The following is a 14,032-nucleotide window of genomic DNA, read 5'->3' as shown; positions in this document are numbered from 1 at the left end:
TGTAAAGGGAGGTGGTATCAATTGTGACGAGCAGGGCACCATGTGGTAAAGGGACATGAACTGTGGAGAGTCAGTGGAGGAAATGGTTGGTACCTTTTATATGAGAGGGTAGGATCCGGGTAATAGGTTGAAGGTGTTGGTCTACGAGAGCAGAGAATCTCTCGGTGGGGCCACAGCAAATGGCCACAATGGGGCATCCTGGATGGTTGAGTTTATGGTTTTTAGGAAGCATGTAGAAGGTAGGTATGTGGGGAGTGGTAGGGGTGAGCAGAGAGATGGACTCTGGGGAGAGTTTCTGGGATGGGCCTAAGGATTTGAGTAGTGACTGTAGATCCTGCTGGATTACTGGAATGGGGTCACTATGGCAAGATTTGTGGGTGGATGTACCTGAAAGTTGGCAGAGTCCTTCTGCCAGGTAATCCTTGCAGTTCGAAACAACAAACAACAGTGGTGGAGCCTTTGTCTGCAGATACGATTATAAGGTCTGGATCAGTTTTTAGGTGGTGGACTGCGGTTCTTTCGGCGGATGTAAGGTTAGTTTGCTTGTTGAGAGACTTGGGGAATGATGGTGAGGCAAGGTTCGAGGTTAAAAAATTCTGGAAAGTTAACGGGGTGATTTGGGGGCAGTGGGGGTGGATCATGGTTGGATGGAGGATTCACTAAAAATTGATGTCCATAATTATCTCATATTCCAAACTAGGCCACAAATGTAGTCTCTTGATCCCTTTGTCATCACTAGTAACTCTGTTGGATCACAATGGAAAGCTCTCAGAGGGCATTCTTGAACGATATGGTGAACAGTCTGTTTTTCAGCACCATAGTAACAACTTGTGGAAGTTATTTTCTTCCACTTGCGCAGAGAATTGGCACACCTGCCACAGCTTGTACTTATTTGGCTAAAAACCAACCATATCTTGTGTCGCAATTCAAAGTCAAGTGGCTCAGTCAATATGCATAGCATCTTCATTTGTTCCATTGTAGCGTTAATCTACCATCTGAGTCTCCAGCAGTCATTAGAATTAAAGTCATTGCCAACTAGCATCCTTGCAGTTACCAGGGGTGGGTGATGAGATGAAGATTTCCTTTACTGATGGTTTGAATGTCTGCATGAACAGGAAGGTGAGGATTTTACAGTAGTTTTTTGTACTCCTGTACACATGCACTTTCCCACCACATAGATGGCAGTGGTATGTGGATAAGTATGGGTAGCCAGGAAAAAGTTGCAAGTGTGATTGGACCAGTTATAAGACACATGGTATGGATGAGCTACGTTGACAACTCTTGTGTCAGTACTATTAATCAAAGCTGGATCCAATAGTCCACAATAGTGTAAGCCAACCCAGAGCTGAAGTACACAGTGTAGGTGCAGAGGACTCCCACAATGTGACTTAGAGTTTCTGGAGGAGGGCACTTCGAGTTTTTGTTATGGCAGCTGTTCTTGACAGATGTAGTTGGTAACTGAGTGTTCTAACAAACATGACCACTAGATATTTTTAGGTTTCTATTATGTCCGAATAGCCTTTCTTCAAAGAAGATCCACAGCTCTTTGACAACTTGTTGTTTAGGTGAAACCTTCAGATTTATGTCTTAGCGGCACTTGGGTACAACCTCAATTTGAGGAAACATTGACCAATTTAAAATATACAGGGTGTTGCAGGAGGAATAGATAATATTCAGGGAAATTGCAGGAATGATAATTTGAAGCAAAAAGTTTAGTAAACATAGGCTCTGAAATACATAGCTCAAGAGCTACGAGCACTTGTACAGTAGAAGAGATGTGTTTCACAGAAGCAAGATGAACAACTGCTCATGGCTGCACATTAGAGTCCATGCTCTTTGAAAATTTTTCCTTGTTTTGGTCCATGCTGCCACCTCTCAAAATACAGAAAGCAAAGAGTTTGCAGTACATGAGACTTGTCTCACATTATTGAAAAGGATACCCAGGAGGATACACGAGATGAAACTGGAAGGAAAGATACCAAGAGGAAGACCGAGAGACAGATGGCTGAAAGGAGTAGAGGAATATGTCCAGAAGAAAGGAGAAGACTGGACCAGGGTGAAGACGGAGAGATGGTGGCAAGACAGAAGATGATGGAGAGGCCTACGTTCCTTACAGACCCAGCCAGAGGCTGGAAACTGTCCAAGATAATGATGGAGCTCACAGCTTTTATGGGCTGTGTACCCCATGCTTACTGGACTTTTTTGTTTTCGCTTCCTGTCATAATAGGGATAAAATACACAAATGTTAACACACATACTAAGACAATGAAGAAATACTAAAATATGCTACACAGGAGATTAAAACACAAGTAAAACGACAGAGGAGCTAAAAGAAAGGCACAGGGAAATGTGACAGGCTGACCACTTAAAAAAAACACCTGGGTGAGCCAATCACCCTCTGAACACATTAAAACCATTACGGGAAAAGTATTGGACAAATTCACAAAATTTTAAAATTTGAACCAAATTCGTTTGAGCATTATTTACAATAAAGGGCAGATCCATCTGCAAATCTGCCATGGCCCGCTAGTCAGAAAATAAAACACAGTCCAATAAAATGTGGGGCACAGTTATCTGTATGCCACAAGCACCACACACTGTACGGTCCTCTCGCTGAAGCAACAAGTCACGTGTCAGAGAGCTGTGGCTTATGCAAAGACAAGTAAGGAGGACCTCGTCCCGTCAATGTGGTTGGAAGGAGATATGCCACAGCCACATTGTGGGCTTTACTACACAGAGCTTACTGTCTGTCACTTCCACCCACTCACTTGCCCACTGATGCAAGACTTTGGATCCCAACAGTGAGGCTATAGAATGTGTTGGGTACAGTTTGTGAAGGGCACTTAGAGAAATGGAACAGGCAAGAAATGTAAAACTGGAAGAATGTCTCATCTGCTGTAGTGCCTGCAAGATCGCTTATAATTCTGCATTGAAAACAGTAAAGCCTTGAGACAGTCAAAGCTTGAAGACATGATCTGAGAAAGCAACCAAGCAACTAGTGGGTTCCCCCGGTTTGGACCCATCTGTAAAGACAGCTACATAGTTGTGGTGGTCATATAAAACGTCCGAAAATATTGCATTAAAAGCAGAGGAAAAATCAAACAATGGAAACTCCAGGTAGGAATATCAACAAAGTAGGAAAAGACAGATTGCTACTTACTGTAAAGCAGACCATTAAGTTCTAGATAGGCACAATCAAAAGGCATTTACATAAAGCTTTCAGCCATAGCCTTCATAAGTAAAAGAGACACACATTCATCCACACAAGCAAGCACACCCATGTACACATAACTGCCAACTCCAGTTTCTCAGGTTGGAATGCAACATCATGTGGCATGCAAGCAGAAATCTGGAGAGGAAAGGGGGTGGGGGGGGGCGATAGTAGAGTACGAGTGAGGAGAGAGATGAATGCTATCTGGTGGAGTTTGCAGGGACTAGAACGCCATAAGTGCAGTGTCAGGAGGTTGCAGGGAAGGGGGATGGGGGGAAAAAAGAGCAAAAAAGGAGAGGAGGAGGGTAAGATGGGTGGATCCATTGCCAGAGTGCAGTGAATAAACAGGGTGGGAGATGAGAATGGTGAGAAGATGACAGGACAAAGTGGGTGGAGGGTGAGGGGACAGTATGTTACTGTAAGTTGAGGCTGGGATAAATATGGGAGCAGAGAATGTGGTGCAAGGATAACTTCCATCTGTGCAGTCAGAAAAGCTAGTGGTGGAGGGAAGGATCCAGATGGCTCGGGTATTTGAAGCACTCATTGAAATCAAGTGTGTTACGTTCGGCTGCATGTTGTGTCACACGGTGGTCTACTTGGCTCTTGGCCACAACTTAGTGGTGGCTGTTCACCCTGGTGGACAGCTTGTTGGTAGTTGTACCAATATAAAAACCTGTGCAATAACTGCAGCAGAGCTGGTAAATGACATGGCTCCTTTCATAGGTGGCCTGGCCCCCCATGGGCTAGGATAAATCTGTGACAGGACTGGAATAGTAAGTACTGAGTGGTTGGATTGGACAGGTTTTGCACCTGGGTCTTCCACAGGGATATGATCCTCGTAACCAGGTGTCAGGATTGGGAGTGACACAGGGATGGACTAGGTTGTTGTGGAGTTTGGGTGGGCGATGGAACACCACTTTAGGAGTATCTCAGGTAGGATTTCCCTCATTTCAGGGCATGATGACAGGTAATCAAAGCCCTGGCAAAGGATGTGGTTCAGTTGTTCCATTCAGGAAGGGTACAGGAAGGATTGGAGGTGTGAGAGGTAATGGCATGGATCTGTTTGTGGACATGTCTGGGGGATAGAGCCTGTCTGTGGCGGCTTTAGGGAGATTCTCAGCATACTGAGTAAGGGAGTTTTTGTCACTGCAGATACACTGTCCCTGGGGAGACAGGCTGTATAGAGGGACTTTTTGGTGTGAAAGGGATGACAGCTGTCCAGATGCATACTGTTGGTGATTGGTGGGTTTCATGTGAGCAGAGGTGCAGATAGAGTCATCAGAGAGGAGATGGTCAACATCTACGAAGGTGGCAAACTGGATTGAGGAAGACCATATAACGAGGATGGGAGGGGAGGTGGTGAGGCTGTGAAGGAATGAAGGTAGGGTGTCTTGGCCCTGAATCCGGATCATGAAGATATCATCAATGAGCCTGAACCACACTTGGGGTTTGGGGGGGCTAGGAAGGTCTCCTCTACATGTTCCATGAAAAGGTTGGCATAGGAGTGTGCCATGTGTGTGCCCATGGCTGTGCTGCAGATTTGTTTATTTACTTTCCCTTCAAAGTAGAAGAAGTTGTGGGTTGGGATAAAGTTCGTAAGGTGAATGAGGTAGTGGGTTTGGAGTCTGAAGGACATTGGGAAAGGTAGTGATTAATACTGGTAAGATGATGGGCATGAAGGTTGTTGGTGTATATGGAGGTAGTGTCAACAGTGATGAGTAGGTAAAGGGGTGGGTATGGTGGAGTGTCGGTGTAGGAAGTGGTTGGTGTCTTTGGCATGGGAGGCTAGATTACAGGCAATTGGTTGGAAGTTTTGGTCAATAAGGGCTGAAATTCTTTCATTGGGGGCATAATAATGAGTGACAAAGGGGGAAGTTTGTGGATTTTGGGGAGCATATAGAAGGTAGGTGTGAGTTGTGTCACAGGGGTGAGGAGAGAAATGGATTCAGGGGAGAGATTCTGGGAAGGGCCTAAGGCTTTAAGAAGGGATTGGAGGTTGTGCTGGACTTCTGGGATGGGATCACTCTGGTAGAGCTTATAGATGTAGCAGTCAGATAATTGGCGGAGGCCTTCTGCCAGGTAGTACTGTAATTCAATAACAATGGTGGAATCTTTGTCTGCAGGTAGGATAATTAGGTCAGGATTTGTTTTGAGGTTGTACTGAAAGGTTGCTGTTCTGGTGAAGGGACTTGGGGAAGGAAGTTGAACATAAGGAATTCCTGGAAAGTTACCAGTGGGTGGTTTTGTGGGAGGGGGGAGGATCATGGTTTGATGGTGGTATGAACTGGAGGAGGCAGGGTTCAATGTTGGAATTAGGGTGGTTTTGGTTGGATGGATATTTGGCTTCTATTGCAGGGATTGGGAGAAAAAGAGTAGGTCTTTGACAAGTCCAGCATTGTTAAACTTGGGTGTAGGGCTAAAGGTGAGGTCTGGATGGTATGAGCTGTGGAGCTGAAGGTTTTGATGGGAAGGTTAACAACAGTGTTATAGGAATGTTTTGGCTCTGGATTTGGTGGACAGTCAGTAAGGCATTTTGGGGATGTGGCAAGCTGAAAAGGTCAGCTAGGTAGTGTCTAGCTGCTATGAGGGGTGGACGAGGAGGAACATTGTGGGTGTGACAGGGGTTGGATAGTGGCAACCCAAGGTGCCAGTAGGATGTCAGCAAGTTGGATAACTTATGGAGATCAGCGGGTTGGACATCTTATGGAGGTGGTGCCTACAGTGCAGCACCAGGTGCTGGACAGCAAGGATTCAGTTTCACAGATGTGACATATGGAGTAGGGATTGCAGAGTTGTATCTGGAGCAGAGGTGATTCTGGGATCCTGGCCTCAATCTATGGTAACATACTGTCTAAACATTGTCCACCCCATGTGTCCTATCATTTCCCGGTCTGTTTATTCGCCACCCTCTGTCATCACATCTGCCCGTATTTCCCCACTCCTCTCCGTTTTTGCTTCTTTTTTCTCCACCTCGCTGCCCCACAACCTCCTGATGCTGCACCTATTGGCATTCTAGTCCCTTCACATTCTACCAGACAGCATTTGTCTCTCTCCCCACCTGTACACTACTATCCCTCTCCCTTCCCCAACCCCTCTAGATTGCTGATTGCAACCCATGTGATAGTTGCATTGTGGCCTGAGATGCTGGAGTTGGCTGTCATGTGTACATTAGGTGTACTTGATTGTGTGTACGAATGCTGTGTGTCTCTCTTTTATTGACAAAGTCTTTGGCCAAAAGCTTTATGTAAATGTCTTTTAATTGTGCCTGTCTGCAACTTGCACTCGCTCCTGTACGGTGCTAAATCTAAAATGACTGTGGGACTCTGCAAAGACCAGGGTGCTAGACAGTTAAAACCCTGGATTTGATGCTGTAATTGCTCCACTCCAAGTGTCTCCAGCACATGCCGAACATGGATCCCAAATGACCTTGTTGCTTGCGGAAAATGGGAGAAAAGGTGTTCCACTGGGACAAGCAACAGGATGGTGTGCTTGTGAATACAGAGCTGTAAGGAACTTATAAGCCTGATGCCCTAAGACGAGTTGCCGCCAAATTTTAAGTGGCAGTTCACCAGCCACAGCCGAGAAACTGAGTTTGGGGCTTGTCCTATAAGCACCCATGGCCAACCTAATCCCCTCATCGTGGACGGCATCAACGGTCTTCAAATAACAAGGCCTCGCCGATCCATAGACCGTGCACCCACAGTAGCCCTATAAAACTGGAGCAGATGCACCCTGTCTGCTACCTAAGACCAATGACTAAGGCACTTTACTATGTTCAGTGCCATGAGAGTTCTGGTTTTCAGGTCTCACAGGTGTGGAAACCACAACTCAGTGTCAAAAATTAGGCCCAGAAACCTCACGAGCCTCTAAAATATAGGATGGTGTCCCTCACATGCAAGTCAGATAAATTAAAAATGCGATGGGAATGATTAAAATGAACACACACACACTTATCTGCATAAAACTGAAAACTCTCTTTGCAGCTCGCTCCTCTAACCTCAGTAGTGTAAGTTGCAACTGATGGCTCACTGTTGATACACTGGAGTAGTAACAGACAAAAAGCAAAATCATCCACATATAAGGAGAACTGTACAGGACTCCTTACCTTAGATGTGACACTGTTTATGGCTATGGCAAAGAGGGCAACACTTAAAATACTGCCCTGAGAGACACCATTCTCCTGCTCAAAATGATCTGACAGTGTGTCACTAGCTCAGGTCCTATAAAACCACTCACAGGAAAGACCATATGAAGATGGGGCGGTGGCCATGAAAGCCCCATTGACGCAGTTGTGTGAGAATACCATGTCCCCAAGTAGTATCGTATGTCCCTACTAATATCAAAGAATACCCTGATACAATGATATTTACATAGAAAAGCCTGCTGACAGCTGCCTCTAGCAGTGTCAGGCTGACAACACTGAAAATGGCTAAGGAGTTGCATGGTCTCTAACAACCAAACCAAATGACAGTTAACGATTTGCTCTAGGGCCTTTCCTACACAGTTCATTAAGACAATACTCCGGTAACTACTGGGACATGTGATGTACTTTCCTGGTTTGACGATAGTACCAAAATTGCTTCCCTCCATGAGTTGGGAAATTGATTGATTGCCCTATCAAATTAATGTGTTTGAGGAGGATTTCCTTTGACACTGCTGGCAGTCAAAGCATGCAGTATTGGATTTGGAAGAGATTGGGTGCAGTATCACAAGACTCAGACAATGCCATGTCCACCTCCCACATGGAGAAAGGGCGGTTGTAAGACTCAGAATCGTCGGATCTGAAGTCCAACCTGCCCCTCTCTACAACTGCACAGCAGCGGTGAAACGCTGAATCTTGGCTGGCACTGGCAATAGTTTTCACAAAATGCTACGAGAGCATCTCAGCAATGTCTCCGGGTGTTGTTTGGTGACACTCCTTTCAGCACTGCTGCTATCAGTAAACGACTGTGTCTACTGGAAATCTTCTGCATGGTTTTGCATACTTTTGTAGAACAAGTGGAATGATTTATGGAGTCCAGGAATGCTTTCCATGACCTTTTCTCGCTCTCCTTAATTACATGTCGAGCCTTGGCTCATGCAACTCGAAAGGTTATGAGGTGGTCTGCTGTCAGGCAGCATTTAAACCAGCTAAGAGCCACACGCCTGTCCTGGATTGCTGAACAGCACTCATCTGTCCATCTAGGTACAGGTCACCTCGTAAGATGACTGGAGGACTTTGGGATCGACAGGTCAGTGGCATGATGGATCACTTGTGTTATGTGATCCACCTATTCCTGGATGCTGCTGCTGTGTTCAAACACAGCCAGCTGGCTGAACAGCATCCAGTTAGCACTGATGACCATCCATTTTGGCGGCTTCTCTTCAGGGAATAGTCCACCCAGAAGATGGTTGCGGAGTGGGAAATGGACACTAAAATGAAGGCTGTCAATGACTTCCCATTGAACAGAATCTGCAAGGGCTGGACAGCAGTTAGAGAAGTTGATGGTCGAGAATGACCCAGCAGCATCACAGAAATGAGTTTGAGTACCCGGTGTTGAGGATGCACACCTCTTGAGACATCATGAGGCTCTCCAAAACCCTGAGGGTAACGAGAGGTCAAGCCCCACAAGACATGGTGTGAGATTGAAGTCTCCCAGTGGGAAGATTAATGTGGAATTGCGCCAGAAGATCCACAACATCTATGACAGCAGAGGAGTGATGCACATTTTTTACAAACATAGCAACCCCTCCCTTGTCTCTGTCTTCAGTCAAGTCATCCTTTCTTTGAAGGGTATAGCCCCGTAGCACAGGGGTGTCAGTGATTTTAAAATGTATTTCTTGTAAACCCAGGCACAGAGGGCATTCCTGTGCTAGTTGTTTCAGCTCCCACATATGTCCTGAACCCATTAATGTTCCACTGTAATGTGGGAGCCATCTATCACCAAGGTTATACTTTCACTAAGTCTTTTTGCCGGGGAGGGGAGCCCATAATGGCTGGGGGCTCAGTCTTGGGGTGAGATGATTGCCCCTGTCCAATATTGAGGTCCATTAGCTCTACTGAAGAATTGAGAGACATCAGATAGGACGACGTTGACATCAGTGGACTGTTTACTTCCCAACACTGTTGGTGGCGGACACTTGGCCTTCGATTTCTTGCCCTGGGTAGCCTTCGGAGCCACAATTGCGGCAGTGGTAGTGGCAGCATTGAACTTTCAAGGGAGCAGGAAGCTCCACATCGTTGGTGACCACAGATTTTTGCGATGTTTTGGGAGGAAGTGTAGGCTGTGAAGAAACCATAGCAGCACAAGTGCACTGATAAATGCAGGTACTAGTGCTGACACTAGCTACCTCAGTTTATGTAGCAGCATTGGTTTTCTGTACTGGCTGTTTAACAGCTAAAGCAAAGAAGGTGGTAAATATTGGGGGCTGCATGGTCTTGTAAATCTTCTTGGCCTCACCATAGGGGATTGGCTTTAATCTCCTGTATCTTCTGTTCTTCAAGGAAGACAGAGCAGACTCTATTCCAGAGAGGGTGAGCCCCAGAGTAATTCACACATTTTGGAGAAGATGAACATATGACTACTCCATAGACAGCCTTACCACATCTGCTATAAGTGGCTTCTCCACTACATCCGAGAGTGGTGTGCCCAAATCGCTGGTATTTAAAACAGCTTGCTAGTTTGGGGACACAGGGCCACTGGTAATTGAAGAAAACCTGCCTTAAAATGTTACAGGTGTTTTGTGCTATTAAAAGTGAGGATGAAAGAGTTGGATTTAATCAGATCACCTTCCACCCTTTTCATAACATTCTGCACATCTACAGTGCTTTCTTGGACTCCTTCAACTTTCAAGTCTTCTTTGGGAATGTGCATCAGGTCTCTGCATGTCACAGCATCTTTAGCGCAGTTTAATGTGGTGTGGAGCTTAGTCTCAATGGGACACTTCCCGAGAGTTTTGGCTTTCTGCTGGTTTGTCATTTGTTGGAAACTTGATGTTTCCACCAACAGTGTCCCATTTTGTAACTGCTTAACTGGCAATATTACAAAAAGAATAGATTACTACTCACCACACAGCTGAGACATTGAGTCGCAGACAGCCACAAGAAAAAGATTACTAACCACATAAACTTTTTGCCAGAAGGCCTTCTTCTGAAATGGACAACATAAATACACACATTCTAACAAGTGCAGCCCACGGACACATAACCACTGTCTCTTGTCTGGCCTTGGCAGCCAGACAGTAGTCATGGGTGCGAGCTGCGTTTGCACGAATGTGTGTCTGTGTATGTTGTCTATTTCAGAAAAAGGCCTTCTGGCCAAAAGCATACATGTTTAATTAATTTTAAATTTTTATCATTGGTTTCAACCAGCAGTGTCGATCATTTTCAGTGGCTTTCCATAAACATTCACGAGCTCATAGGAAGTATAGAAAAACACACGTTCACAGTTGGTCAGCTAGATCACAGTTATTTTTATACTGGCAACAGATATAATTTTAATTTTTTATGTAATAACTGGAAATTTTAATACATTAAATATTAAGAAAACAGCTATTACTTGAAAATGTTTTCTTGCTTATTCATTAGTTCTTAACAGCCTCTTCCATCAACAAACATATGCTGCAGGTTATGAGACAAATCTGTATTAGAAAGGACCATAATTAACCTTTAGCAAAAGGTATGTTTATAATTAATTTGTTTCTGAAAGAGCAGTTATTCAACAATATATCAAATCTGGCTAGTAGATACAGCAGGAGTCGGATTGCAACAAGGCATTAATGTAATGATTCCTGCCAAAATTATGAAAAAATGAATGTCTATAAAAATGGTCCATTTTAAGTGATATGCATGATGAAACCCAGTACTTACTTTGTGTTCAAATTTGAGTCTTCAGGTTCCCAACCAGCCATTATTTCCTCATCATACAGCACTGATGAACAATTATGGCACTTTGAGCATGTTGTCATGCTAATCTCCAATGCAACAGGAGCATTTGGATCTCTGTAGAAATAATACAGAAAGTTCAGTAATTGCATCTCCTTGGTGGAGTACAGATAACAGAAAGAATAAAGACCAACTCATTACTGTAGAAGTGAGACACTGCTGACAGGCACATAAACTAGACTGAGAATGTTGCTGAGCTTACAGATGAATCATTACAAGCACACACACACACACACACACACACACACACACACACACACACATGCACACGAACAAGGACACAGTCTCAGCCAACTATCTTGTGCTAGAAATGCCAGTCAAAGTGCAGTACCAGCACAATGTAGATGGGTGGGACAATGTTGTGCAGGTCCATGTGCACATGAATATCAGTAACTCAATACTGAGGAGAAAATATGTAAAAATGAAATTCTATATTCCATTGATGGACAAGGAAGAGTGAGACAGAGTTTGGGAGACAAAAGTTGAGAGGGAGGGTGAGGGGAAGGTAAGTGGAGAAGCAGGCATAGGGAAACTAGAATAAGAGGAGGAGTTGGAGAGTAGGAAGACGAGATGGAGTAAAGAGGGGTGGGAGAGAAGAGTAGAAGGGTCAGAAGAGAGGAGTGGGGGAGCAGCGCAGGACAGAAGGGGGGCCAGTAAATTGGGGTGGGAGAGTAAAGTAGAAAGGGCAAAGCATAGCATGGGGTGACCAGAAAGAAAGAGAGGTGTAGGGTGAAGGAAGGGAGGTGGCAGGGCATTGGTAGGAGGGGGGTGGCACTGAAGGGTGCAGGCCATATTAAGGGGGTGGGCGTCAGAGCATAGCAAGGGCAGCGGGGAAGGGTTCGGTTGCAAGGGCAGGGTACAGTCGCAAGGGCAGGGTACAGTCGCAAGGGCAGGGTACAGTCGCAAGGGCAGGGTACAGTCGCAAGGGCAGGGTACAGTCGCAAGGGCAGGGTACAGTCGCAAGGGCAGGGTACAGTCGCAAGGGCAGGGTACAGTCGCAAGGGCAGGGTACAGTCGCAAGGGCAGGGTACAGTCGCAAGGGCAGGGTACAGTCGCAAGGGCAGGGTACAGTCGCAAGGGCAGGGTACAGTCGCAAGGGCAGGGTACAGTCGCAAGGGCAGGGTACAGTCGCAAGGGCAGGGTACAGTCGCAAGGGCAGGGTACAGTCGCAAGGGCAGGGTACAGTCGCAAGGGCAGGGTACAGTCGCATGGGCAGGGTACAGTCGCAAGGGCAGGGTACAGTCGCAAGGGCAGGGTACAGTCGCAAGGGCAGGGGACAAGGACAAAGCACCATATTTGGGAAGGAGAGGGGGGTGGGCAGCTGTGCAGAGTGTTTGTTGCAGCATGGGAGGAATGAGGAAGAGTTGTGAAAGTTGGGAGAAATGGGGGAGAGATGGGTCAGTGGAGGAGAGATGGGGCAGTGGGGGAGAGATGGGGCAGTGGGGGAGAGATGGGGCAGTGGGGAGGGTGACAGACAGGCAGCAGGGGGTAGAGGAGCAAAAGATGAGGAGGGCAGTGGGGGCAAGATGAGGGAAATATGGGGCAACATGGAAGGAGAGGAAAGTAATGTGATTAGAAACTGAAACAGAATTTAAGAGAAAGTGAGAGAGAGTAATAATAAATGTATTCGTAGAAGATAGAAGTGAATTGTATTTTACAATATTTGAAACTGAACAATGATTTACTGTCAAGAAAGGACTTGTTATGTTGTAATTATGTAGATGTTGAAGTTTTTTTATACAATACTGGCCTTGTAAATATACTGTAATAATGACTGACCAGCTGAATCAATGTGTGCTTACAATGTTGTAATAACAGGCAGTATTATCATAGGGGAGTACCACGCATTTAAGAAAACACCGCATTGATGTAATTTTCTCTCTGCTTTTTGTGTCCTTTCTTATACAAAGCCATTTCACATCCTCAACTCTTCTGAATGTAATTTTGTCACCATGTAGCATTCAGGTCTATTTTCCTTTCCATGTTATTCATTTTCATGAGCACTGTTATAATATATTACATTTAAAAAAAGTAACTATTTTCTCATATTACTGTTATTCAAGCTATCCTTGTAGCTATGGATCTGACAGAATGTTTTCCTTCTAGCATATCTCACCTGGTATGTGTTTCTTTAGGGTACAAAATCTCTGGAAGGAGCTGCTGCTGAGATGATGCTGCTGAACCTAAGCAAAGAAAAGATCAGAATAACTAATGGGTACAAGTAATCCCTTAACGCCACCTATTCTGAAAAAAAACTTAATGTGTTAAACAATGTGTTCACACATCTCTATAAGTAACTCAGTATAACAGTGAAAATAGTTTAAATTTCCTACATCAATCCAGATAATGCCCATATCAACATCAGTTTTAATTCTGTACAAATTTTGGTACATTGCTAATAAAGGACATACTAATGCAGAAGTGTAAATAGTAGTTTCTCATGCGCAAAGTGGGTAGCACCATTTAACAACATTTTAGCTCATTTCCACTGTGCTGCTGGGAAGCATACTTTGTAGAGGTTACTGCAAAGTTTCTATCATGTTCCATATGCATTTTCTTTATGTTAGATTATTTCACTGCTAAGACCAACTGCCACATTATGTGGGATCATCTCTATTGTGCAACCATCTGTACCCATTCAGTCTTCATTATTACATAAACAATACCTAATAACTACCAAAATCTGTGTCTAATTTGTAGAGAGTATGATTCTCTATCTCTTCTAGGATACATATACAAAGCTTGATTAACTATGCAGATTAGAGTTACTGAAAACTTTACTTGCAGCAGTCCTAATAACAATATCAGAAAATGAGCTAATGAGAAAAAAATGGTGGAAGTTATAACTTCTCCTGTTTTTACTTAAAATTCATATATGGTTCTGCATTGTCAGAGCG

The 14,032-nt window shown here is 44.7% G+C and overlaps 1 protein-coding gene across 3 annotated transcripts in view; it reads right to left on the bottom strand.

The window, feature by feature from the left end:
* The window catches only part of LOC126094477 (DENN domain-containing protein Crag), a 322,685-nt gene that overhangs the window by 53,051 nt on the left and 255,602 nt on the right, over positions 1–14,032 (bottom strand). For all 3 annotated transcript variants that reach the window (XM_049908870.1, XM_049908869.1, XM_049908871.1), the window contains 2 exons: positions 13,252–13,318; positions 11,061–11,192 (listed from right to left, as the gene is read on the bottom strand). In XM_049908870.1, coding sequence (XP_049764827.1) covers positions 11,061–11,192; positions 13,252–13,318 — 199 coding nt within the window. The remainder of the gene's footprint in view (positions 1–11,060; positions 11,193–13,251; positions 13,319–14,032) is intronic.

The sequence above is a fragment of the Schistocerca cancellata genome, chromosome 8 (assembly GCF_023864275.1).
Source record: "Schistocerca cancellata isolate TAMUIC-IGC-003103 chromosome 8, iqSchCanc2.1, whole genome shotgun sequence".
NCBI classification, from domain to species: domain Eukaryota; kingdom Metazoa; phylum Arthropoda; class Insecta; order Orthoptera; family Acrididae; genus Schistocerca; species Schistocerca cancellata.
Note: the sequence above shows the minus strand (reverse complement) of the source record. Positions and strands in the feature narration are given on the sequence as shown.